The sequence below is a fragment of the Capra hircus genome, chromosome 16, assembly GCF_001704415.2.
Source record: "Capra hircus breed San Clemente chromosome 16, ASM170441v1, whole genome shotgun sequence".
In the NCBI taxonomy this organism is placed as follows: Eukaryota; Metazoa; Chordata; class Mammalia; order Artiodactyla; family Bovidae; genus Capra; species Capra hircus.
In genome coordinates this window covers 24,518,142-24,545,971 of record NC_030823.1, presented here as the reverse complement: position 1 = coordinate 24,545,971, position 27,830 = coordinate 24,518,142, and the positions used below count along the sequence as shown (strand labels likewise).

At 45.0% G+C, this 27,830-nt stretch overlaps 1 protein-coding gene across 1 annotated transcript; it reads left to right on the top strand.

Annotated features, from left to right (window-relative positions):
• HHIPL2 (HHIP like 2) lies at positions 1-27,814 on the top strand. The gene is made up of 9 exons (XM_005690491.3): positions 1-493; positions 4,681-5,333; positions 6,181-6,324; positions 9,100-9,431; positions 11,882-12,008; positions 17,079-17,224; positions 22,938-23,019; positions 26,174-26,256; positions 26,908-27,814. The coding sequence occupies exons 1-9, from the start codon at positions 173-175 to the stop codon at positions 27,321-27,323; spliced, it is 2,304 nt and encodes a 767-aa protein (XP_005690548.2). The 5' UTR covers positions 1-172; the 3' UTR covers positions 27,324-27,814.

Below are 27,830 nucleotides of genomic sequence, written 5' to 3'. Positions count from 1 at the left end.
ACAGCGGTCCAGCTCCCAGAAGGGACATGTTTCAGAAACCACCTCAGTGAACCTTCAGAGGAGAGAAGAGAAGGAAGGAAGAAAAACACAGCGGGGGCGGGAGTGAGGGAACCAGCCCGGAGGAGGAAGCCAGCCTGAGCAGCAGTAGTAGCCAGAGCGTCCCTAGGGCAAGATGCTCAGAAGGTCCACTCCCAGAGGTGGTTGGAATCGGTGGACCCCCCGGCTCCTCACCTCTCCTAGAATTTTCTGTCTCAGCCTCATAGTCTTGTTGGGCCAGGTGGGGCTGCTGCAGGGACACCCCCAGTGCCTGGATTACCGGCCCCCCTTCCAGCCCCTCCAGCATCTCGAGTTCTGCTCTGACTATGAGTCCTTCGGCTGCTGTGACCAGCGTAAGGACCACCTCATTGCTGCCCGGTACTGGGACATCATGGACTACTTCGACCTAAAGGGCCATGAGCTGTGCGGCGGTTACATTAAAGACATCCTTTGCCAGGTAGGCCTGAGCAGGAGCCCTGAGGGAAGGTGAGGGAGCCAGCTTTGGAGGCTGCCTTCCAGCCCCAGCCGATAGGATGTTGGGATGGCTGCTAAGGGTCTTGAGGGGAGGGCTCTTTGGGCGCCCAGCCCTTGAGAGATACTCACCTGTGGCTGCCTTCACCTGGGGCTCTGGGCTCTGGACTGGCACACTGAGGTGGAGTTTGGTTTTCCAAAGCTCTCCCTCCAGGGTCCTGAGTTCCCTGTTGTATTATTCACGGAGCTCGGGACAGCTGTGGTCTGGGACCTCCCTGCAGGGCACTGACCGCTGCGAGCTCCCATGGGTGTTCACGGAGCGTGTGGACGGAGCGGTGGCATCCGTTCGAATGCAGTCCTCGGCTGGGTCATTTGCACCAGGGGCTCTCTGGTGTGATGAGGGGGGTCTTCCCCAGCTTTCCAAACCTGGTCTGGGAGAGCGTCAAGCTGCTCAGTGGCAATTACTCAGAGGTTCTGCTTCTCCCGGCTCTCTAGTGGCCAAAACCCACATCCCTGGCAGACATCACCTCTGTAGGGCTCAGCCTGAACCCATGTCAGATGCTGGCTGCGGACACTGACTTTGTGGGAAAAGGGGTTCAGGGGTGCCAGGGAGAGTCTAGTTGGAGGGCAGATGAAAGAAGCTGTCGTGAGGAGGAGCACTCTACTGATGGGTTGGGGGTGAGACAGCAAATCCTGGCAGATTGTAACCCCCCCCCCACCCCCCCAGCTCCCAGGCATGTCAGCGCAATTACTTGGCTCTCCCGCTGTGATCCCAGAGCCAGCTGGCCACCCCACCTCCCTGTGAAGTGAATGGAACAGAAGCCAGCCACCTGGGAGGCATTGCCCTGGGCTGTCCTCTCTCACCTCAGGCTCCACCCTTCAGCTGTTTCCTGGAGAATTAACTCTGGGATAACCATCTGGGCAGAAGCCCAGCTCTTATGAGCAACACTGAGACTCCATTTCTGGATGAAGTCCCCAGATAAAAATGTCTCCTCTCTCCCCCTTCCCTATTGCACGGGGTTTCAGAAAGCCAAATTCAGCAGGTCTCCTGTTTCAGGGATTTGAGGAATAAGAATAACCTACACATGTCCATAAAGGAAAAGAATATGAAAAAGAATATACGTATGCATAACTGAGTCACTTTGCTACAGAGCAGAAATTAACACAACATTGTAAATCAACTATGCTTCAACAAAATTAAAAACGGAATACCCTGGTGGCTCAGTGGTAAAGAATCCACCTGCTAATTAATGCAGGAGACATGGCTCCAGCCCCTGAACTGGGAAGATCCCGCATGCCGCAGAGCAATCCCTGCACCACATCTATTGAGCTTGTGCTCTAGAGCCGGAGGGAGGAAACTCCTGAGCCCACGCACCCTAGAGCCTGCTCTGCAAGAAGAGATGCCCACAGCCGGGAGAAGGCTGCACACCTAGAGAGTGGCCCTGCTCTCGGCAGCTAGAGAAAAGCCCGTGCAGCAAGGAAGACTCAGCACTGCCAGAAATAAAGAAAGAAAGAATTTAAAAATGGAAAACAAAAAGAATGACCTACACGCATCTATTAATATTTATTAAAATTCACAACTTAAATTTCTTCTCCCTCTTTCTTCCCCAAATATGGAGTATGTTCCCAGCAATGATTCTGCAGGCAGCTACCAGGACCCCCATTTTACGCATGAGGTTTTTTTTTTTTTTTAATAACATTTATGTATTTAGTTGCAGCATGTGGGATCTAGTTCCATGACCAGGGATCGAACCCAGGCTCCCTACACTGGGAATGAGGAGTCTCAGCCACTGGACCACCAGGGAAGTCCCAGAATTAGGAGGTTTGGTAGCTCAGCTGGTAAAGAATCCACCTGCAATGCAGGAGACCCCAGTTTGATCCCTGGGTTTTGAGGAACCCCTGGAGAAGGGAACGGCTACCCACTCCAGTATTCTGGCCTGGAGATACTCCATGGACTACTGTCCGTGGGCTTGCAGAGTTGGACGTGACTGAGTGACTTTCACTTTCACTCTCCAAGGTCAAAGAGTGCCGTGGCAAATCCACAGGCTCAGGCTCCAAGTCTCGTGCCCTTTCGGTCATACCATGCCAAAGTCGAGTCACAACAGCCCTGGCCGATCCACTCACTGGTTCCCTGACCTAGGGCAAGCATAAGCTCCAGAAGGACAGCACCTTTGGGCATCTCACTCACTGTTAGCAGCCCCAGTACAGAGGACAGTGCCTGGCGCCTAGGAGAGATTGTTCTGGACCTTTGTTTTCTAAGACGGAAATAATAGTTCCTAAGCTGATTGAGTGGAGGCAACTGTGCAGATTCTAAATGATGCCTAAGAGTGTGCCATGCGGGTGGTTACTTGTCCACAGCCCCCTCTGTTCCTGGGTATTTCATCCTTATTTTTGTCTTCTATCTCACTTCTTCTTTCCATTCCCCAGGAGTGGACAGGTCAGTCAGGTGGGAGTCAGAGCAGTCCATCTGGCTTCTTGTCAGCAGCTCTGACAAGTCTCCTAAATGGAAACAGCTCTGGGAGAGATGCTGTGAATCCCCGGGCTCTTTCTTTTGCTCTTCCCGATAAGAGTCTGCTGCTCTGCAAATCTGCAAGCAGGGTTGAAATAAGAAAAAATGGGGAACTCAACGCTTCTGAGAAATGCTGCTGACCCCTCTCTTAGGTGATGAGAGAACAGAAGTGAATGAGACAACCCTGGGCCGGCAGGTGCCAGGGAGGCGTCTGTGATCAGAAGCAGCTTCCGGAGTGGACCCTGCCCTACTCCACGGCCCCAACCGCCCCCTTTAAATTGGCCTTTCTGGGCTTCCCTGGTGGTCCAGTGGTTAAGAATCTGCCTGCCAATGCAGGGGACATGAGTTCAATCCTCGGTCCGGGAAGATTGCACGTGCCGCAGGGCAACTAAGCCCATGTGCCACAGCCACTGAGCCCACGCACCTTAGAGCCGGTGATGAGAGAGAGAAACCAGTGCAGTGAGAAGTCCATGAACCACAACTAGAGAGTAGCCTCTACTCACCGCAGTGAGAGCAAAGCCCACGCAGCAACGAAGACCAGCACGGCCAAAAATTAACAAAACAAAACAAACAAACACGGGCCTTTCTTCCTTTCTTGATCGCAGTTGCCTCTGCCTTTCATCGAAGAGAAGAAATCACTACATGCCTAACCTCTGGGAATGATACATTGCATGTTCGTTTTGATAATTTTATTTTTAAATTATAAAATATTTTGAGTAGAACTTCCCTGGCAGTGGTTAGGACTTGGTGCTTCCACTGCAGGGGGTGCAGGTTCCATCCCTGGTTGGGGAACTAGGGTCCCACACACTGCACACCTGTACAATGTGGCAAAAGAAAAAAAAATTAATATATGGAAAAGCACAGAAAAATTAAATAATTAACATGACAGATTCTGGTGGCTCAGATGGTAAAGAATCTTCCTGCAGCATGTGAAAGGCGAGAGACCCGGCTTCGATCCCAGCATCGGGAAGATCCCCTGGAGAAGGGAATGGCAACCCACTCCAGTGTTCTTGCCTGGAGAATTCCATGGACAGAGGGGCCTAGCTGGCTATAGTTCATAGGGTCACAGAGTCAGACACAACTGAGCGACTCACACAGATCCAATACTGAGATTCAGCAAATGTAAAACTTCTGCCACACTGCTTCAGATGTGCATAAAGAAATTAAATCTTACAGCACTTATAATAAAAAAAGGGAAAGATGAGACATTTAGTACTACCTCTTTTTATAAAAAAAATTTTATCATTTAACAAAACTCTATATGTCAAGAGCAAAGTTATAATAGTAAATCTGAGAGAATTTTTTTCCCCTTTCTACTTTCCAGGAGCATTAGCTGGGTAGAAAATGTGGGTCCCAAAGAAGAGCTTTCTTTTCAGTAGTTGGTAACAGAAGCTCCAGAATCCTGGTTCTTCCCCAGAACTGTTTTCCCTCTTTTTGCTCAAAACATATAGTTGATTAGAACATCCACACAGCTATGACTTTAAAAAATTAAAATAAGTATATTGCATCAAGAGGGAAATATTTCTGTAATAAAACCAAAGTGAAGTCAAAGTTTGAAAACTCTTTAAAAAAAAAAAAAAGTCTAATTCTTGAAAAGAGAAAAATTTGTTCCAGCCCTACCATGGCCAGTCTGCCTGGGGGCTGAGGTCACTCTTCTTTTCCAGGAGTGCTCCCCCTACGCAGCCCACCTCTACGACGCTGAGAACCCGCGCACGCCCCTCCGGAACCTTCCTGGACTCTGCTCTGACTACTGTTCTGCATTCCACTCGGACTGCCACTCCGCCATCGCCCTGCTGACCAATGACCGCCGCCTCCAGGAATCCCCTGGAAAGGATGGCGCGCGCTTCTGCCACCTCCTCAACCTTCCCGACAAGGACTACTGCTTCCCCAACATCCTGAGGAGCGACCATCTCAACCGCAACCTGGGGGCGGTGGCCGAGGACCGCCGGGGCTGCCTGCAGCTCTGCCTGGCCGAGGTGGCCAACCGGCTGAGGAACCCGGTCTGCATGGTCCACGCTGGGGACGGCACCCACCGCTTCTTCGTGGCCGAGCAGGTCGGGGTGGTGTGGGTCTATCTGCCTGATGGGAGTCGCCTGGAACAACCCTTCTTGGACCTCAAGAGCCTCGTGCTGACCACTCCCTGGATTGGGGACGAGAGAGGCTTTTTGGGGTTGGCTTTTCATCCCCGATTCCGCCGCAACCGCAAGTTCTACATTTATTATTCATGCCTGGGCAAGAAGAGGGTAGAGAAGATCCGGATTAGTGAGATGAAGGTTTCTCGGGCTGATCCCAACAAAGCCGATCCCAAATCAGAGAGGTGGGGCATATGCATGAGAGTCTGCAGCTGTGTGCTGTGTTCCAAAATATTGCCAGCTGGTCCTCCGAGATGAAACAGAGGAGCTTTCCTGGGTTTAGATCCACTAGCCTATAATGAGGACAAAAGTCATTGCTGATTAGTGGGGTAACCCAAGTTAGAATCTTGAGTGGATGGTCTTCATGACTATAACCACTCATCATTACAGTTACCTAGAACTGTGCTTGCTTGATTTTATAGAAGGTAAGCAAAGGGCAGAGGCCATAAGGGTTTGAGAAATGATTTTAGATAATATCCACGTTAAATATAACAGTAGCCTCTGATTATTGTGTGACCATTAGATCTCAGGCCTTTTATCTTGAACATGGATGGGAATTCCCATCCTCTCCGGAAAGCTTGACACAAGGTAATTAAGCCTGGTCACAGCTCCGACTGACCCCGCGCTCGTGCTCTTTTGCTCCACCCTCCACCCTTTTTCCCTACTCCATTCTGCCTTATCTCGCTTTTCCCATACAGACAGGTTTAGAGATTGAAAAGAGCATGAAGAAGCGGAAGACTAACCTCTGCTAGATTGTCCAAAGGATGGGGCTGGGAGTTCTTGTAGAGAAGAGAGTAAGGCTGAGCACCAGGAAAGGGTGATGGTTACCCCGCTGTGTCTACAGCTTGTGAAGTCAGGATGTGAAAAAATAAAAAGATCCATGACGGAGTCTTACTAGGAAGCGAGGGGTGTCCCAGAGCTGCCGAGCTCCCTGTTTTGTGGTCCTTGGCTGGCTTGGACCAGTCATTTCTGGATGTCTCAAGAGGATGCTATATCAGCTTTCATCAAAGTGTGGTTTCTTTTTCATTCTAGGGTCATTTTGGAGATAGAAGAACCAGCCTCAAATCATAACGGTGGACAACTTCTTTTTGGCCTAGATGGGTATATGTACATATTCACTGGGGATGGAGGACAGGCTGGGGATCCCTTCGGCAAATTTGGAAATGCTCAGAACAAGTAAGCTGGATGCAGGCTTGCCCTGGTGTAATGTTTTTGCTGAGATGGAATCTGCAAAGGGTCAAACCCAACTCATTTACTGCAAGATGTAGTCTCCTCTGTTGACACAATGGGAAGAACATTTGGTTTTCCTTTCTTGTTTTATTTTTCTTAATATTTACTTGGAGTAGTTATTTATTTGGCAACCTCGGGTCTCATGTGGGATTGTTTACTGCCACTTCCTAGTTGTGGCATGTGGGCCTAGTTGCCCTGTGAAATGCAGGATCTTAGTTCCCTGACCAGGGATCAAACCTATGCCCCCTGCATTGGAAGGTGGATTCCTAACCATTGGACCGCCAGAGAAATTCTGTCCTATACTTTTCAGGCATAATGTATTTTTATAATTAATATTATGGATGTTCAGCATGACTCTCAGAGGGCCATATAAAGATGAATTCAAGATTTTTAATGTATATGAGCGGGATATTACTTACTATGCCATGATCTGACCATCTAGTTCAATTCAGCTCAACAATATTATTGACTACTGTGTTCCAGGCCCTGTGTCTCACATGAAGGTATGTGAGTAGTTAGTTAATGAGGCTAACAGAAGCAACAGCAATGTATATTTGTTGCTTACTGTGTGTTCAATGCTATTCTAAATACCTTATGTTTATTGGAGCACATAATTCTGACAGCCATGGGGCAAAAATTTTAATCTCCCTTCTTGGTTGATGTATTCCCAGCCCCTAGAATAGTGCCTAGCAATGGTGTCATGCCATAAATACATTTGGAATGAATGGATCCTGTGAAGTATAGGTATTATGATAGCCATTTTACAGACAGGATAATAGAGGCAGAGAGGAGTGAAGCAGTCTATCCAAGGTCACACAGAGAGTAAGTGGCAGAACCAGAATTTAAACTCAGACAATCCAGCGAGGCTGTGCCATCTAGAGGAAGGTCACGTGACCCTTCTGCTTTTGTACCCAGCAAGCCTGTGGCTCTCATTATCCCTAATAATAAAAATATCAGGGTTGATAATAAAGAACTTGCATTTGTTGAGTGCTGACTGTATGTCAGAAACTGCATGGCATGCTATATATATGCACACTAACCCATTTAACCCTTGCATCACAGCCACACTGCAAGGTGGTGTTACTCTCCCCTGCTTTATGAAGCAGGAAACGGAGGCTCAGAGACCACAGTCATCAAAAGCCTCTGTTCTTTCTACTGCCCACATTGTTACATGAGGAAGAATAGAACCAGTTCCTTTAAAAAATTCAAAGTATTTGTCACGCGAGTGCATGTTCCTCGATTCTTTGTCTCGTCACAACAAAGGTTTGGAGTGACGGACATTAAAGCCCCCTCGGCGAGTCACAGCTCTCAGGTCTTGGATAGACCGTGTTATAGCTCTCAGGTCTCCAATGGACCGTGTTATAGCTCTTAGACAAATCAGTGTTACAGCTCCGTGTTACAGCTCTATTTTATTTAGAAGATAGCAGGAAAATCCATCTTTCAGGCGTGAGGGCACGTCAATCTAAAGAGACGAGGAGAAGAGCGCCCCAGCGCGCGGGAGAGAGAGAGAGCGAGCTGGCTCTGGCTCCTCTATTTATATGTGTATCGCTCCCTGGGCCTGTCCTATGTAAATTGGGCCAGCCAGGAGTGGTGTTTGTTTTACCTGAGGTCCGCACTCCGGTCCTCGGACCTTCTTTTGTTTCATTTTCGCGAGCTTTTCCCTTCCTTGTCTTGTAGCCACCGCCGTTTTGGACTCCTCTTCCCTGTTCTACCTGCCTAACATATTCAACCAAACCTGAGAGAAACCACTCCATTGTGAAAATAGAAAAATTGAAGCTGCAACTTGCTCAGTGTCACATGGACCGGGGCTGCATCAAACTTTCGCCTAGTAGTTCTCTTTGAGTCAAAAATTGGAAAGTCTTATCTATATATATATACACACACACGTGTGTATGTGTCTATGTGTGTGTATATTATCTCCCCATGTGATTCTTGGTTGTCAGTTGAGATCCACTCTTAGTAGACTATCTTGGGCCATCTCCTCTAGTTCTGAGATGTTTTATTTTATTTAGAATACATAACTTGAGATCCACTCTCTTAAAAAGTTTAAGTGTGCAGGACAGTATTGTTAATTGAGGGGAAAATATAGAGTGAGTCTGTGGTACTTACTACTCTTGCATACAAATAGCCAACAGGTACACGAAAAGGTGCTCGGTGTCATTAATCATCAGGAAAATTCAAGTCAAAACCTCAGTGAGATATCACCTCAGACCTGTTAGAATGACTATTATAAAAAGCAAAGGACAAGTATTGGCAGGATGCAGAGAAATTTGAACCTCTGTATACTGTTGGTGCAGAGAAGGCGATGGCACCCCACTCCAGTACTCTTGCCTGGAAAATCCCATAGACGGAGGAGCCTCGTAGGCTGCAGTCCATGGTGTTGTGAAGAGTCAGACACGACTGAACGACTTCACTTCCACTTTTCACTTTCATGCATTGGAGAAGGAAATGGCAACCCACTCCAGTGTTCTTGCCTGGAGAATCCCAGGGACGGGGGAGCCTGGTGGGCTGCCGTCTCTGGGGTCGCACAGAGTTGGACACGACTGAGGCGACTTAGCAGCAGCAGCAGCCTGCTGTTGGTGGGAATGCAAAATATACAGAGCAGCAGCTATGGCAAACATGGAGACTCTTCAAAGAATTTTAAGTAGAACTAGCACGTGACCCAGCAGTCTCACATCTTCATATTTCCCGTGTTCCCGTTTCTGGCCTTCTTCCTTTCAGGAGTTCCCTGCTGGGGAAAGTGTTAAGGATCGATGTGAATGGGGCCGGCTCAGGCGGCAAGCGGTACCGAGTGCCCGTGGACAACCCGTTTGTTTCTGAGCCAGGGGCCCATCCCGCCATCTACGCCTACGGAATCAGAAACATGTGGCGCTGTGCCGTGGACCGAGGGGACCCCGTCACGCGCCAGGGCCGAGGTCGGATGTTCTGTGGGGACGTGGGACAGAACCGGTTTGAAGAAGTTGACATCATTGTTAAAGGTGGAAACTACGGCTGGAGGGCAAAGGAGGGGTTTGAATGTTATGACAAAAAGCTCTGTCAAAATGCCTCTTTGGGTAAGTGAGAAGCCCTCTTATTTCTTGGGTGAACTGAATGAACTGCGGGTGGAGGTGGGAGAGTAAAACCTGGGAGTGTCTTGCGCTGCAGGTCCTTACAGTGCCTTTGTTTGTGTCCTGTGGAATTGCGCTTCTTAGTGCTTCTGAAAGGTGGTTGTTGAATCACGACCCCAGGATTCTTGGCCACCGGAGGAGAAGAATTCAATCCGGGGCCAGAGACGAGGCTTGATCGCTCAGAGATTTTGTGTAATAAAGTTTTATTAAAGTATAAAGGAGATAGACAAAGCTTCTGACACAGGCATCAGAAGGGGGCAGAAAGAGTACCCCCCTGCTAGTCTTCAGCTGGATGTTATATAGTCACCAGCAGTCTGTTAATGAAAGAAAGGAATGTCTTAAAACTCAGAATGGCACCAGGCCCCTCACCCGTAAGATGCATTTTGGGACAATCTTGGCTCCAGATGATTCATCTTGGGCCATAAAATGATTAACTTGAATCTTGAAGAAGGGCAGATCACCTTACAAATAGTTTCATTTACATAGATTAGAGGAACAATATCTGAGTATAACATACTGGTTTATCAAGTAGGTTCTGAGCCAAAAGGCTGAACTGACTTGAAGACAGAGTTTGGGTAAATGTATAGTACATTAGCATAGCTTAAGATAAACATTTCCATAAGAAAAAGGCATTGGTTAACTTCAGGTGAAACCAGGTGTCACTATGGCAACACAGAATTTAAGAGAAACCTCCTTTTAAATTTGTATCTATAAGGAAAAAATATTGCAGTTTGTTTGCTCCTGCCGCTTAAGAGAGATAAAAATGTCTGACACTTGCAAGCTATTTCCACCGTTTGGAGACCCCTGGCCTTCCTGCCTGTTACCCTCTCAGTTCTCTAGCCACTGGCGCCTGAAACTCGGGGCATTTCTCGCTAACTAATGAGTTGAATCCTGAGTGGACTGGGGGTGTGGTGGGATTGACCTAGGAATCTATATTCCAAATAAGTTACTCACAGGATTTTCAGGCATATAATTTTGAACCATCCTCAAAGGAAAATAAGTGGCTGTATGTTTTTTACTTATTTGAAACTGCCACTGAAATGATATCCCATATACAGTCCCTAAACATCAGTCATCAAGGTGTGCTTTAGAAACTCCATCTGGCTTAAAATTCTAATTTTCTGACTTTATCACCATTGCTTGGTCTTTCCGTCCTTCTGTTGCTGAACTTGGGTTGGGTTGCTTGTTACTTAGGAATCCAATACTGAGAGACAAGTGTTGAGTGCAAGGAAAGATAACTTTCCTGAGGAAGCTGGCAATCCTGGGGAGAACGTGGACTTGTGTTCCAAAGAACTAATTTCCCCTTGCTAATCAGGGAAAGAATTTTAAATGGGAGTTTCAGGGGCATCTAGGTGGAGGGAGAGAGCTATGTAGGACAGGACAGCAATCTCTGACACTTTTCTTGAAATTGGTCATGCAGGGTGGTCTGATCAGAGTTATCTTGATTGTTTTGAGTATAGTTAATCTTTAGCTCCAGGGATGCTTCGTTTCCATTTCCTTGAGGCCAGTTCTTAGAACTGTGGGAGATGGAGCAGTTTATCTTATGGCTATAGTCTGGCCATCATGTAGTTAACTTCTTCCATCTGGTGGGAGTTTCATTATAATACTGCTCAAAGGATATGGCTCAGTATATATCTATAGACTCTGAGGAGCAACTAAAGGTCCTTGATTTAGTTTAATGACTAAATAAATATTATTTTGTTCTGCTTGACTATTTTCCTTGCTTCTGTATTTTTTCATTCCTCTGATTAAATTTATTCTTTGGCTAAAGTTTTTCTATAGACAAAAGGCAGACAGAGAACAGGGGATGGTCTGTTCTGAGAAAGTCTCAAAGCAGTTATCCAGTCCTTCAGTTAAGTCGCTCAGTCGTGTCCAACTCTTTGCGACCCCCTGAACTGTAGCCCACCAGGCTTCTCCGTCCATGGGATTCTCCAGGCAAGAATACTGGAGTGGGTTGCCATTTCCTTCTCCAGGGGATCTTCCCGACCCAGGGATCGAACCCAGGTCTCCCGCATTGCAGGCAGACAGTTTAACCTCTGAACTACCAGGGAAGGTTCCCATCTAGTCCTTACAATGTTCCAAATCCTAAACCTGAGTATCTGCCATATTGACCTGGGGGAAAAATTTAAGGGTGTGGATTTCCAGGTCACTGCCCCACAGACGGGGGAACTTTAGGCTTCCTTTATGCTTTCTGAGGCCAATCAAATGGGAAGCTCACGAATATCATGGCTGATCTGTTGAGAAGATAAACATGATTTACTTGGCTTTCTGTCCTCCCAAAGACCAAGAGATGAAACATTCTCCACTCAGTCAGGCAATTGGTTTTAAAAACTGCCTTCTTCCTCCTTGAAGCTCCCAGGTTTAGCTATGACACTCATTTTCCTATTCCTGGACAGACGATATTCTTCCAGTCTATGCTTATGGCCATGCAGTGGGCAAGTCAGTCACTGGAGGCTACGTCTACCGTGGATGTGAATCCCCGAATCTCAATGGTCTCTACATCTTTGGGGACTTCATGAGTGGGTAAGGAAGGATTGATGTCCCCTCTCTCTTTTTCAACAGTTTATTTTATTATTATTTTTTTAACGTCCACATCTGTTTATTTATTTATTTTTTTACTTTACAATACTGTATTGGTTTTGCCATACATCAACATGAATCTGCCACGGGTGTACATGTGTTCCCCATCTTGACCCCCCCTCCCACCTCCCTCCCCATACCATCCTTCTGGGTCACCAGTCCCGAGCATCCTGCATCATGCGTCGAACCTGGACTGGTGATTCGTTTCACATATGATATTATACATGTTTCAATGCCATTCTCCCATTTTAATTGGAGTATAAATTGCATATCACAACATTCAATGTCTTAACAGTGTGGCTGTATAGTTTTACAAACTGTATTAAGTGTAAAATTATATTTTACACTTGTATTAAGACTAATTGTATCAAGATAAAGAACATTTCTATCACTGTAGAAGGTTCCTTCTTGCCCATTGCCTCTCAGTACAGCATCCCTTTCTCCCCACCACCCCCACATTAGCCACGTTAACCACTCTCATCGCAGATGCTTTTTTCATTGAGTAATGTCTGTGAAATTTGTCAATGCTGTTGCATGGATCAGTGGTTTGTCTCTTTTATTGCTTTGTAACATTCAATTGCATGAATATGCCAGAGTTTATTCATTTATTTTCCTGTTGATGGAAGTTTTGGCTGTCCCCAGTTTGGGGGGATTGTGAATAAAACTGCTGCAAAGCCTTGTAGTTTTCAGTGTAAATGTCTTGGACATCTAAGTATTTCATAGTGTTTGATGCTGTGTTGAGTGTTGCTATATATGTGTGTATATATATATATAAAGCAAGTATAATATATATTCAGCACATATATAACATATATATTAATTCATAACATGTAACTAATTTCTTATTAGTTCTAGTGATTTTTTTGTTTATTCTATTGAATTTTCTATGTAGAAGATAATTTCACTATGAATATGGATACCTTTACTTTTTTTCCTGAATTGGAAGCCTTTTATTATTCTTTTATTGATTTGTTACTTCATTTTAACCTTTAGTACAACGTTGGATAGAAGTGGGGGAAAGCATTAGATTTTTACCAGTAAGATTGATGTTGTCAGCTGTGTTGTGTGTATGCCCTTTATCAGATTGAGGACATTTCCTTCAATTCCTAGTCTGCTGAGAGTTTGTGTTAGGTACGATGTTGCATTTTGTTGCATGTTGCATGTTGCATGTTGTCTTTGCATCCAGTGAGAGAATCATGAGGCTTTTTCATTTTTAGTTTGTTAATATGGCGAATTGCACTGATGGATTTTTTTTTTAATCGCTGAAGCAATCTTGCATTCCTGGGATAAAATATCACTTGGTCATGTTGTATTTGATTAATATATTGTTTTTGTTTTAATATATTGTTGAATGCAACTTGCTAATGTGTTTGGAATGTTTGCATCTGTGTTCATGAAGAAACAGATGAGCCATAGTTTTCCTTTCTTATAATACCTTTGTCAGATTTTGGCCTCAGGTTAACGTGAGCTTTATAAAATGAGTTAAAGTGTATTTCCTTTTCTTTAATTATCTTGACTAATTTGTGTAAAATGTGTTTCTTCCTTCCAAGTGAAGCCATCTAGATCTGACGTTTAATGGTAGATGACCATTTTAATGGTAGTTGGGTCCTGTTCTTTGATCCATTCTGACAATCTCTGTCTTTTAATTGGTACATTTAGACCATTGACATTCAAAGATATTATTGCTATAGCTGAAATATCTACCATACTCACTACTCTTCTATTTTTTGATATTGTTCTTTGTTCCTGTTTTTCTTCTACTCTTTTTCTGCCTTTTGCAAATTTAATTGAACATTTTATTTGATTCCATTTTCTCTCCTTTGTTAGCACACTGATCATACTATTTTTTGAAATCTTTTTTAAAGAGTTGCTTAGAGTTTGCCATATACATTTACAACTAAGCTAAGTTCACGTTCAAACAACATTACAAAACTTCCTCAGTAGTCTGTTTTGCAATAATAAAATAATCCTACTTCCTCCCTTTTGTCCCTAATTGTTATCATTTATTTCACTTATATATAAACATATATAATAATTATAACAGTGATATATAATAATTATTAACATTTTATAATTTAATAATACTATTAATACAATACAATTTTATAAAGTAAAATAAAGTAAAAATAAAAATTAAAATAATGAAAAAATAATAATAATATTATTTTACTGTATACATAAGCGTACATAATTAAATACACTGTTGCTATTAGTATATTGAACTAACTTCTATCTGTTAGACCAGTGAGGAATAAAAAAAAGTTTTTATTTTTACCTTCACCTATGCCTTCTTTGATACTCTTCCTTTCTTTGTATAGATTTGAGTTTCTGACCGATATTATTTTTCTTTTCTGAAAAGAACTTCCTTTAACGTTTCTTGCACTGGCAGATAGATGCACTGGCAACAAATTCCCTCAATTTTTTTTGTCTGAGAAAGTCTTTATTTGTCCTTCATTTTTGAAATATAATTTCACCAGGTACAGGTTGGTGACTTTTTTCTCTAAACACTTTAAATATTTCACTCTGCATTCTTCTTGCTTGCATGGTTTCTGAAGAGAAGTTTGATGTAACTTTTATCCTTGTTCCTCTATATTGAAAGTGCCGCCCCTCTATCCCCAGCTTCTTTTCAGATTTTCTTTTTCTTTATGCCTGATTTTCCATAGTTTGAATAAGATATGCCTAGAAGTAATTTTTAAAGAATTTATCCTGCTTTGTATTCTCTGAGCTTCTCAGATTTGTGGTTTGATATCAAACAGTAATTCTGGGAAATTCTGAATAATTGTTTTTTCCAATGTTTCTTCTGCTCTTCTCTCTCTTTCTTTTCCTTTTGATATTCCTGTTATGCTTATGTTACAACTTTAGTAGTTGTTTCACTTTTCATGGATATTTTGTTCTTTTTTTGGGTCAGTCTTTTTTCTCTTCACTTTCCAGTTTGGAGGTTTCTATTGAGATATTCTCAAACTCAGATTCTTTCTTCAGCCATGTCCAGTCTACTAATAAGCCTGTCAAAGTTTTTTTTTTTTTTTTAAAATTATGTTGTTTTTGATCTCTAGCATTTCTTTTTGATTCTTCGTTAGAGTTTCCTTATCTCTGCTTACATTGCTCTTGCATGCTGTCTGCTTTATCCTTAGAGCCCTTAGCATATGAATCATAGTTGTTTTAAATTCTGAATCTAATAATTCCAACATCCCATGCCACATCCAAATCTGGTTGTGATGCTTGTTCTGTCTCTTCAAAGTATGTTTTTTTGCCTTGTAATTTTTTTCCTGATTGCCAGATATGATGCACTGGGTAAGAGAAACTGCTGTAAATTGGTGTTTAGCAAAGTGGTGGTGATGTGTAGGGGAGAGGAAGTGTTCTAGTCTTATGATTAGGTCTGAGTTTTTTAGTGAGCCTGTGCCTCTGGACTGTGAACTTCATCAGCGTTTCTCAGAAGCCCTCCTGCCTCCGTACACATTTAGGTGGGACAGGACGGCTAGAGTTGGATAGAGTTAGGTACTTCCTTTCCCCAGGTCTGTGAGGTTCTGATAAAATCCTGGAAGGTTAGTCTCTGGTAGCTTCTCCTGAGGACAGACATTTTTTAACAGAAACAGAAAGCGCTGATGTATTTCAAAATGATTCCTTTCCCCCTCCTTCTGCTGGAAGCACAAGCAAATTTTTCCTGATATTTATTTTGGGAAACTGGTCAAGCTCTTGGAGGTAAAACTCACAAAAGTGTGGGGACTCTGGATGGCTGGCCACCTCTGTCTAACTCACGCTTTGCCCATATGGAACGTCTAGCAATTTGTCAATTACAGTTTAGGTTTTCCAGCCCCAGAACTGATACCTGTGAAGGTTTCTGCTTGTGGTTTTCTGTAAGTTGTGATTCTCTGTATCTGCCTGCTTGTCTCTCCAGTGTTGGGGGCAGTGGTGTTCCCTGTGACCTCGCTTCTCTTATGACTCTAAGAATAGTTGTTGATTTTTCAGTCTTTTGCTTATTTTAGGGTGCTATACCAACTTCCAAGCTTCTTACATGCTGGACCGGAAACCAGAAGTCCTCTGAAGTGTTCCTTGTGGAGACTTTTAAATACAAATTCAGTTTTTTTTTAATAGATATAGGCTTGTTGTTGTTTAGATGTTAAGTTGTGTCTGACTCTTTTTGACCAATGAGCTGTAGCCTGCCAGGCTCCTCTGTCCATGGGATTTCCCAGGCAAGGATATTGCTGTGGGTTGCCATTTCCATCTCCAGACACAGGCTACTCAGCTTATTTCTTTCTGAGTGAGTCTTTGTAGTCTGCCTGTCAAGGAATTTGTCAGATCTTTGGGATTTAATTGTTCTTTATGTTTTTCCCATAACCTCTACCCACCATTTCACCCCCACACATAACAGATATGTAGTGATTTTTAATTGAATCATATGCACTAGAATTACCGTGGGTTGAGCATCTCTGTTTCTGTAAAACTTTTCAGCTGATACCCCTGGTTACCCAATTTTCTCTCCCTTTTCTTCTAAAAACCTTCTTTTAGTTCAGATAAATGGACAGTGGAATACAAAGTAACATCTGCTACTCTACAGACATAATAATAATAATAGCTATTTGTTTTGAGTCCTTACTATATGCTAAGCACATTGGTAATATATGAATATTTACATATATTATCTTATTTAACCTTAACAATTCTTGCCTATGGTAAATTCTCTTACTGTCCACCATTTTATAGATGAGAAAACTGAGGCTTAGAGAGGATGAGCAACTAGCCAGCTAATAAAAATTAGTCTTTTGTGGTGGTACAACCTTCACAGGACACCAAACTCCTCTTATAATAGCAAATGAACTTCCCCATCTAGGGCAAGATGGTGTCAGGAATATCTCTGAAGCAGCTTTTCTGATTCCTAAGGGAGGTTAGTTATTGATCTCCTATGGAAGACTCAGTCCTAGTATGCCAGGATTCCCAGATTCTAGGAGGAAAAAAAAATATCCTGCCGGGTAGAGATATGGATTCCTAAAATATAAGGTTTTGCTTTTCATCTAGTCGACTTATGGCTTTGCAGGAAGATAGAAAAACCAAGAAATGGAAGAAACAGGACATTTGCCTGGGCAGCACGAAGTCCTGTGCCTTCCCAGGGCTGATCAGCACACACAGCAAGTTCATCATCTCCTTTGCTGAAGATGAAGCAGGTAACAAATGTTAACCGTGTATTGTATTTCTGGTCACTGGATCTTAGGTAATCACAGGCATTGTGAACTGAACATTTTATCTTGAGGTTTGGTCGCTAAGTCATGTTCGATTGGTTTGCAACCCCATGGACTGCAGCTCACCAGGCTCCTCTGTCCATGAGACCTCCCAGGCAAGAATACAGGAGTGGGCCACCATTTCCTTGTCCAGGGGATCTTCCTGACCCAGAGGTCAAACTTGTGTCTCCTCCTCGGCAGGTGGATTCTTTACCACTGAGCCACCTGGGAAGCCCCAAACATTTATATAATAATTATCATTGCTGTTGTTATTATTACTGTTATTATTTAAATAGAAACTACCACTTCTATTTTCACTATCGGCCACCTTTTATAATGAACTGGATACTGTTCTAGACACTTCACATTTTAAAATCTTATTTAGTAATCACAACACCCTCATAATGTAATTATTTTGCTTATTTCACCAGTGAGGACACAGGCTGACTATGCCGACTCACCCCTGCTTGGTTGGCTGAACAGCTCACTGTGCAGATGGACCAACGTCTGCACTGTGCTCTGTCCAGTCCTTTGACTGTGAAGGAGGTGCATGTGCGCTTCCTCCCTAGTTCTGTTCTGATCTGTGACTATACAAAGGTAGACAGAGCCAACAGTGGGTATTTATCCTGCTGCTGTTGCCTGGGAGAAAGTACCTCTGATGATCAGCCGCTGGTTGGGCTGGGCTCTTCCTGATTCTGCCCAGAGTTTGTTAGGCAACTTCTGTGAATGAACAAGGGAGAATTTCTTTCTTGAGAGACCTGGGAAAAGGGTAGACAGCTAGGTAGGAGGCTACACACTAGAGCCATTAGGCGTATGTTAAGGGCATCAGCAGAGCAAGGCATTTGTGCACATATGAGAGAGAGAGGTGAAGGGAAAGAGACAGGGATTTAGCTTTAATAAATATCCACTCTCTCTCTCTCTCTCTATATATATATATATATACTTATAGCTGATTCACAGCTTCCCTGGTGGCTCAGACATTAAAGAATCTACCTGCAATGTGGGAGATCCAAGTTTGACTCCTGGATCAAGAAGCTCTCCTGGAGAAGGAAATGGCAATGTACTCTTGCTTGGAGAATTCCATGGACAGAGGAGCCTGGTGGGCTACAGTCCATGGGGTTACAAACAGTCGGACATGACTAGGCAACCAACACTTTCACTTTCATAGCTGATTCACATTGCTGTACAGCAGAAACTAACACAACATTGTAAAGCAATTATATTCCCATTTTAAAAAATATAAAATAAAATGGATAACCAACAAGGACCTACTGTTTAGCACAGGGAACCCTGCTCAGTGTGGCAGCCTGGATGGGAGGGAGCTTAGCGGAGAATACATGCATGTATATGCATGGCTGAGTCCCTTGCTGTTCACTTGAAACTATCAATACTATTAATTGGCTCAACACCAATATAAAATAAAAAGCTAAAAACAAAACAAAAGGAAACAAAAAATCCCCATACACAACAAACAGCGAGAAAATAAATATCCTCAAATTGTGAACTCAGAAAATGAAGTTTTAATTTGAGCTTTATATAAGTTATGTGTCATTTTGAAAGTTAAAGGTTTATTTTGTTTACATAAGTGGTGACAAGGCCTGTGATCCTTCCAGTATTTGAAATTGCATCTAGCCATGCTCTGAGGCACGGAAGAGAACAAAATGATCTCTTAGGGGTCCCTTCCAGATACAGGACTCTCTACAAGTGTTAGCCAGAGCCTTAATGGTTTCTTCAATGTTTGGTTTCTTTCCACTCTGACCCAAGGGTGGCTGTACAAAAGCTTCACTTGAGGGGGACATAAAGAAAGCCAGTCAGCAGCTGCACCCTTCCTCTCAGCTAGCTTATGTTTTTTTTATTATTATTAATTAAAAAATTTATTTTTGTCCATGCCATATGGCATTTGGGATTTTAGTTCTCTGGCCAGGGATCAAACCTGCACCCCCTGCATTGGAAGTGAGGAGTCTTAACCACTGGACTGCCAGAGAAGTCCTCAAATAGCTGGTGAATAGATAGTTTGAGATGAATATTTTATAGAAGCAGATGATATTTTGGAAAATTTAAGGATTCTTAATAGAGAAAAGTTTTTGTAAGTTCCAAATTTGAAGTCCAAACATACGAAAAAGGGGAGAAACCACAGGCTGGCACGTTCAGTGGAAAGTTGATGATGTAAATGGATGTCAGCCACAGGCCATGGTGGGGCCTCTCCCCTGCTGGTGCCCCAAGGAGGCTGGAGCCCCCAGAGCCTGGAGACCCCTGGGGGCAGCCTGCCCGGGGTCCCTGGGCTGCCACGTTCTGTGGCTTGTTCCTTTTCAGGAGGCCACAGAAAAGCCAGGTTTTGGTGGCTTGGTTTGTTTAGCCTGTAGACTTCTTGCAGGAGAAAACAAGGCAGTTTTTGAGCGCCACTCAGTACATCTGGCAAACAAAAGTGTCCTTGGCTGAATTTGATGGAGTGGACTTGCCAAGGTGTTCCCAAGCCAGACTTTGCCCAAGGGCAGCCCTAAAACCAGGGTGGCTGTTCCCGAGGCAAGTTATTTCCTTCAGAGTCGCATGCTTTTGCTTTTGCACAGCGATTCAGATTTTCTGCGTGTGTCATAGTCTTCCCCATTATTGACATATTTAGAACCGAGTGTGATAAGCCCCATTTTAGTTGCACCAGAGCTCTGCCTTCACTGTTGCTACAGTTATTTCCTGACTCTTCCAGCCGACAGCTGGCACAAATAAACGAGTGAGTAGATGGAGTGAGTGGTGGGCGTGGGGCTGCATGGCTGAGTTCTGATGGGTTGGGTTTCTGAATGTCAGTCACTGAAGCACATTCCCGAGAGGGCTGGCTGAGGTCATAATGATTGCAGTAAATTCATATTGCATATGTTTTGCTTTATAGCCTGCTACAGTTTTTTGGTTTGTTGTTCTTACCCTAAAATATAGTTCTAAAGGGGCTTCCCAAGTGGCTCAGTGGTAAAGAATCGGCCTGCCAATGCAGAAAACATGGGTTCAGTTCCTGGGTGGGAAAGATCCCCCTTGGAGGAGGAAATGGCAACTCATTCCACTGTTCTTGCTAGGAAAATCCCACGGATGTAGGAGCCTGGCAGACTACAGTTCATGGGGTCACAAAAGAGTCAGACACGACTTAACGGCTAAACAAAAACGCTTTAAAAATGTCAGTTAGACCCTATAGATGAAATTCACGTCTAGCATTGTCTTCTAAAAATACGATGGGAAGTCTATGGCATATTTAGGATATATAATTTACATAAACTATAGTCATGTGTAAGGAATACGCAGCAACACAGGGTTTCCAATTCATTTAGACCAGAAATTGCATGGTTTAGAGGGACCTCTGCCCAAGGGTGACCTGTGTACATGTTGGTAGACAACTCATTTATCTCATGTCAGCATCACCTCGGATGAGGTGATGGTTTCTAATCAGGGGGGCCAACTGGCTCTAGGCAAAGGTTTGTCCTAACTCTTCAGACCCCCACCCTCACTGCCCCTTACAAGGGGAAGATTATAGGGCCAGTCCACAAAACCAGTCTATTAGGCAGCTGTTACATTTTGTGCAGGGCCCTGCAAAGAACATTAGCTTCACACTTGGGCTCAAACAAATATTAGTCACTGTTCACCACAAATTCAAGGAAGAAGATTGTTTAAATAGCCCAGAGCCGTTTAAAGCTCTAGGCTTTTCCAGTGTGTACCTTGGTAAGATGTTTCCTTCCATAAATCGAGAGGGCTTGCATGAAGCACATAATAGCAAAAGTATTAAGTCCAGGGTGGTAGGACAGAGATTGTGCCAAGCTCAAAAAGCTATCACAGTGAACAGAGGCATAAGGAAGTAAGAGGAACTGCTGATGACTGAACACTTTCTCACTCAATACCTAATAATCAGGGGGCAGTATTCTTATCTCTCTTTTACAAAGAATAAATAACACGAGGGTTACCCAGGTGGAGAAGTTGCCCAGGACAACACAGATCGTAACGAGTGTTATCAGAATTCAGACTCAGATTTATCTAGCTGAAGTTGGGCTCATAAACCCTTCACTGTCTCTCATAGGAAACTGTGATACGAGGTGGAATGAGGTACCTGCTATGAGAAGGGAATGGTGTTTTTTGGAGTTCAAACAGGAGAAAATGGGAGGAAACAGGGGCCCTTGTGAAAGAGACGAAGGGAACAGTGGGTGGAGGTGATTTCTTCGGGGTGTCGAGAAGACCTAATTGAGGGACTGAGGAGTGAGGGGAAGATCATGGGAAATAGGGAAGCCAGGACTGAAGAAGGTAGAGCTGGAGGACAGAGTGAAGTGGGGGGCAGGCAGCGGGGACTAATGCACTAAAAAAGGGGTGAGTGAAAGTCGCTCAGTTGTGTCCGACTCTTTGCGACCCCATGGACTATGCGGTCCATGGAATTCTGCAGGCCAGAATGCTGGAGTGGGTAGCCTTTCCCTTCTCCAGGGGATCTTCACAACCCAGGGATCGAACCCAGCCCTCCCGCATTGTGGGCGGATTCTTTACCAGCGGAGCCACAAGGGAAGTCCAAGAATACTTGAGTGGGTAGCCTATCCCTTCTCCAGTGGATCTTCCTGACCCAGGAATCAAACCGGGGTCTCCTGCATTGCAGGCAGATTCTTTACCAACTGAGTTATCAGGGAAGCCCTAAAGAAGGGGTAACAAGTAGTCTGTTGGACTGCAAGGAGATCAAACCAATCAATCCTAAAGGAAATCAACCTTGAATATTCACTGGAAGGACTGATGCTGAAGCTCCAATACTTTGGCCACGTGATGCAAAGAGCCTACTCATTGGAAAAGACCCTGATGCTGGGAAGATTGAAGGCAAAAGAAGACAGGGGCAGCAGAGGATGAGATGGTTGGATAGCATCATCGACTCAATGGACACAAGTTTAAGCAAATGCTGGGAGATGGTGAAGGACAGGGAAGCCTGCTGTGCTGCAGTCTATGGGGTTGCAGAGTCTCACACAACTTAGTGATTGAGCAACACTGGCCAAAATGATTGTTTGGATTTTTCTGAAAGATGTTATGGAAAGCCTGAATGAACTTTGACCAACTCAATAATAAGTGGTCTTCAGCCTGTAGCTCGCCTGTCTCTGGGTTTCACGGAGAATCCTTATCAGTACTGAAGAGCTGGGGAGGGAGATGGACTCATTGGGGTGAAGTTTCTGAAAGCAAAGTGGTGATAAATGAGATGAGAAGCCTTTGGTTTATGGAACGTATGGGCTTCCCACGTGGCGCTAGTAGTAAAGACCTTGCCTGCCAATGCAGGAGGTGTAAGAGACACAGGTTTGATCCCTGGGTCGGGAAGATCCACTGGAGGAGGAAATGGTAACCCACTCGAGTATTCTTGCCTGGAGAATCCCTGGCGGCTACAGTCCATAGGGTCACAAAGAGTCGGACATGATTGAAGCAGCTTAGCACGCCCAGCAGAAACCTGCCTCTGCTGGGTGACACTCCGAGGTGGTCTGGGTGCTGAGATGGACTTTCTCCTTGGGGAGCTCACAGCCCTTGAGGCCTCGCCCCAGGTGGGATTCTGGGGACCGCTTCCTGGGGCTCATGTATTTCAGGGCCACAACCCCCTGGTAATGATTTTCTGTGTGTCTAGCTGTCTGGGCCCAGCCTTGTGTCCTGTCCTGATGGTCTGTTCCTGTTTTCTCAGGGGAGCTCTACTTCTTGGCCACCTCTTACCCCAGTGCCTACGCACCACACGGATCCATTTACAAATTTGTTGACCCGTCAAGGTGAGATTTGGGTTCCTTTTCTTCTCAGGTGATTTGAATTAGTCCTTATCTCCATGGCAGATCAGAAAGACAGTCCTCACTCCCCAAGAATTGCTATCAATAGAAGTGATCAACGAAGCAGATCCTTGCTTTAGATTCAGAGCAGATTGGACTGACGAAAGCGTAGGACAGTTATGGAATATTTGGGAAATGATCTCTTTGTGGTTGAAAATGAAGATCTTGAGCCTTTATAGGATGACTAGGTGTAGACCTGCGGCTCCTGTCTTGTCCGTTTGTTTTGGCCACGCTGTGCTGCATACTGGATCTTAGTTTCCTGACCAGGGATTAAACTTGCACATTGGAAGCATGGAACCTTAACCACTGGATTGCCAAGGAAGTCCCTTGTTTGTTTGCTTTTTTAAAAATATGCTTCTGGAAACTTCTGTCTGGGATCATCTGACAGTGGTGTACAACTCTGACCACCTGAGTAAATATTGCTGCCCTTCCATGGCTTGGTCTTTGGCAAATACAGTTGGGACCCACCCCATAAATGTGGGTCCCATGTCTGTGGATTCAAACAGCTGTGGACCAAAAATATTTTGAAAACTTCTGGAAAGTTACAAAAAGCAAAAGTTGAATTTGCCATGCCTCGGCAACAATTTCTGTAATATCTGTAATTATATTTACAACTATTTGCATAGCAGTTGCATTCTTAGGTATCATGAGTAATCTAGAGATGATTTATTTTTAATTTTTATTTTTTTGTTTTTTTTTCCTTTATTTTATTTATTTTATATATATATATATTTTTAATTTTAAAATCTTTAATTCTTACATGCGTTCCCAAACATGAACCCCCCCTCCCATCTCCCTCCCCATAACATCTCTCTGGGTCATCCCCATGCACCAGCCCCAAGCATGCTGTATCCTGCGTCAGACATAGACTGGCGATTCGATTCTTACATGATAGTATACATGTTAGAATGCCATAGTATACAGGAGGATGTGTAGGTTTTATGCAAATACTCTATCATTTTACATAGATGACTCGAGCATCACTGGGTTTTGGCATCTGCACAGTCTTAGACCAGTCCCAGGAGAGTCCCAGAAGCAGCTGTATCTTCAGCTGTCAGGATTCGGAATGTTTCCAGAATTCAGGGACAGCGTTTATTTACTTGGTGAACTCTATGTGTAACCCTGCTTCTCTGCCCGCCTCTCTCAGGGACTAACCAGCCTTCAACTCATCTGGCAAAAGCAAAACTACCGTTTCCTATTTGTGAGGTTTTTGAGTGTGTGTCCATATCTGTCCCTGGGAGAGTGATGCGGGGTATCCATCCTGAGAGCTCTGGGCAGTGCACTGGATTTATTAATATCTCAGGATTCTTACCCAAAGGAAGAAAGTCTCCCCACAAATCAGCCTGAAGGTAGACCTGCCAAGGAGGACTTCCCCTGAGGCTTACATTACCATGTCTGGGGCAGTTATTCAGAGGACATTTGGCAGCTCAGTCCAGCTACTGGTGAGGGCTCAGAAGCCCAGCCTAGCTCAGCTCCTCTTGGCAACAGGGCTCCCATTAGGTGTTCTCAGAAGTTCCCGGAAGGGGCTTTGTCCTAGAGATCCTGCCTGGGGTCTCCCCTGATGGGGGAAGGGTTGCCAGGGTGAATTAGGGACTGAGCTGTCTCCACTGCTGGGCCTCCTCCATGTAGCTCTCCTGTGATCTGGGGTTGGGGCAAACCCAGGGTCTTTAAAGTACTTCTGGTGACTGATGGAGACTGTGTGGGGAGTTTTCTGCTCTTTCAGTCAACCCTTTCACACAACAGGTGTGTGAATCCCTTCTTCTTTCCTCTGAAAGTTTCCTGACTAGGTTAGGGGATAATTTAGCTCACTTCTGGCAGCAAGAGATCAGTCATAAGGCAACTGTAAAGGCTGTTCCCCCTAGAAGACATTGACATTCATCCAGGCATTTCTGCGTCCCAGGCACCATGCTGGGTGCTGTGCATGCAGGCTGATATTCATTGCTGACAGAATCCTAGAGAGGCAGGGTGCCACTCTCAATCTGCAGATTAGGGTAACAGAGCCTTACTACCTTCAACTGCTTTCCCAAGGTAGAGCTAGTTAGAGGGGCCAGAGGATGGGAACACATCCTTCTTTCTGGATCAAACTCTTTTCAGCACCGCCCATTCAGTTCAGTTATAATGATGACTTGAATTGTTGAGACTTAAAAAAAAAAAAAACCAAACAACTTCTGTAGCAATGGATCCTGATTCTGCTCTATTTAATTCTTCAGCTCATCTTTGCACTAAATGCACCCATCCCAGCTGGGTATGAATGCTGAATGCTGGGTATGAATCTTGGCTTTGCCGCCAACTAGCTGGAAATACTCCTAGTCTGCAAAGCCCTTTTTATTTCAGAAGATGCACTCGGGGGACAGCAGTTTAAGAATCAAAATACGAGGAGGCAGAGGGGCTGGCATTACTTAAGGGGCTGCGCCATGAGTATCTGAAGAGATTTTCCTTAAAGGGAATCGCCACTGCCGTCAGAGCAGAGGCAGGGTGTCATTCTCCTCCTCATCACCATCACTGCCATCACTACCCACAGAGCGTTTGTATGTGCTGACCACTGCTCTGGGTGTTTTTCAAAATCTCATTTGAAAAACAATTTAGGACTTCCCTGGTGGTCCAGTAGTTAAGACTCCGTGTTTCTACTGCAGGGGGCATGAGTTTAATCCCCTGACCCCCTGATCAGGGAAGTTACATATGCCACGCAGTGTGGCCAAAAAACCCCCCCAAACCAAATCAACCTCCCAAAATAACAATAACACAAGTTATCCAGTCATCATTTCTGGTGTGCCAAGTACACAGTTCTTAACTAATACTCCCCATCTCCCTGTGAGCTATTTTTTTATGTTATAGTTGAGAAAGTTGAAACTCAGCAAGGCTTGCCTGTGGCCCTTAGGACTTGAACCCTGCTCTCTGTTGCCACGCCCCAACCCCCTGCCCACACTGTCCCCCAAGGGCCTGCAGTGTCCCTGTGACGTCCGTGTCCTTCCTCCTCTCCACCCGAGCTCATTGAAGATTCCCTGCTTCATCTGTCCCACCTCCGTTCTTGCACCTCTCTACCTATTTCCTGGTTCCATCTTCAGAGTCTTGTGTCCTCACTTTCTCCATCTGTTTTCAGGAGAGCACCTCCAGGCAAATGCAAGTACAAACCAGTGCCGGTGAAAACCAACAGTAAGCGGGTCCAGTTCAGGCCACTCGCCAGTGAGTCCATGTTTGTCTCTAGGCTCAGGCCTTGGCTACAGTGCCCCGTGCAAACAGCTGCCATCCCGGGGTGGCAGGTCCTGTTTTCTCACCTAGGGCTTATCCTCTGGGTGAGGACTAGAGCCTGTGGCTCAGTCTGTGTGTCTTGGTTGCGCAGCAGGGGGCCGCACGTGCTGCCCTCCATGCATTCATTCAATCACTCATGTATTCATTCTTTCATTTAGTACTTTACAGCAGTCCTTGTGCTAATCCCTGGGTAGATACACCAGCAACTTGGCCTGTAGGAGTTTAGAACCAAAGGAGAGGGGGGCAGGTAGTACAGGCAAGTGAAGAAATAAAAGAACACTAAGATTCTGGCTAGAAGGATGTCCAGGGGTCTGAGAGGGCCCCGAGAGTGAGGACCTCTTCCTTGGGGTAGGGTGGGGAGTCAGGAAAGACTTTTGGAAGAGAGGTGCTGTCTTAAGGGCACTATTCTACAGGTATGCATTACAAAAGTCATCTATTTAGATCAAGGCCAGGGAATTAAGCATATTAATTTCAAAAGAATTTATATTCAAGAACCCTCAAGTGGGCATAGAATTCCTGGGTGGCACTTTCCTTACAGCTGCTTTCCAGGACTAATATTTCTCCTAAATTAATGCTCATTTCCAGAGTTGGTCTTAGACTTGCTAAAGGAGCAGTCTGAGAAAGCTGCTAGAAAACTGTCCAGAGCAACTTTAGCTTCCAGTCCAAACCGGGCCTCATCTCAGAAAGATTCCTTCAAGAAGCCAGCTTCTCCCACAAGCAGCCGGAAGACATCTCCAGGGCCTGGTGCAAAGAAGAGAGCCAGGGTGTGGTCCCCAGGCCCCCAGGGGAAGAGGAAAGGGATCCCCAAACGCCCCGGTGGCATAGCCAGGCAGGCCGCACAGCAGAGACGAGCTGGCAGAAGTCTCCCTCCGCCTCTTTGGTCAAGGTGGCCGCTCAGGGGACCAGAACCACCTCACCGCGTGGAAGCTGCCAGTGCTGAACATGACCTTAGACATGCGGGAAGCCGGGGGTGGAGGTGGGAGCCAGCAGAGAGAGCCTGAGTTAGGGTGGCCGGGTTGTCCGCTCCCCGAGTCTTGCCAGCTGAACGGATGCTCCTTGTCTGCTTCTGCGGGGGTCCAATCCCCACCTGGTCGGGGCACCTCCATAAGCACGTGCGCTAGTCTGTGAGCCTGCTTCAAATCCCACTGCGTGTCTCCATCTCGCTTTGTAAGTGCCTGTAGGCAACAGTGATACGTCAACACTGGCTCAGATGGACATATATCCTTTGAGCTCCTTGATGTTTGCTGGTGTTAAGAAATCTGACGTGCCTCACCAGTTTGCCTTAAGAACCATGTCTCTCCCATGCTTCCTCCCAGCTCTAAGAGGAGGCCTGTAGTGGCAAGTTTCCAAGAGGAACCCCTTCTAAAGTGGTCATCTCCTTTGCCCTCACTGAAGCTCAGGGTCTGAATAAGGGCAGGTCCTATTCTGCACCTCTGGCGGCTACTGTTTTGCCCTGGCAAATAGCATAATAAAGGTGATTCCATTGTGCCTACCTGTTGTGTGCTAAG

What these genes read in the sequence shown, in the direction of transcription:
- HHIPL2 (XM_005690491.3), top strand. Translation starts at nt 173, where the DNA reads ATGCTCAGAAGGTCCACTCCCAGAGGTGGTTGGAATCGGTGGACCCCC. An exon ending in TTTGGAAATGCTCAGAACAA is followed by an intron (nt 6,325 to 9,099) that starts GTAAGCTGGATG and finishes TCTTCCTTTCAG; the next exon opens with GAGTTCCCTGCTGGGGAAAG. An exon ending in CTTTGCTGAAGATGAAGCAG is followed by an intron (nt 17,225 to 22,937) that starts GTAACAAATGTT and finishes CTGTTTTCTCAG; the next exon opens with GGGAGCTCTACTTCTTGGCC.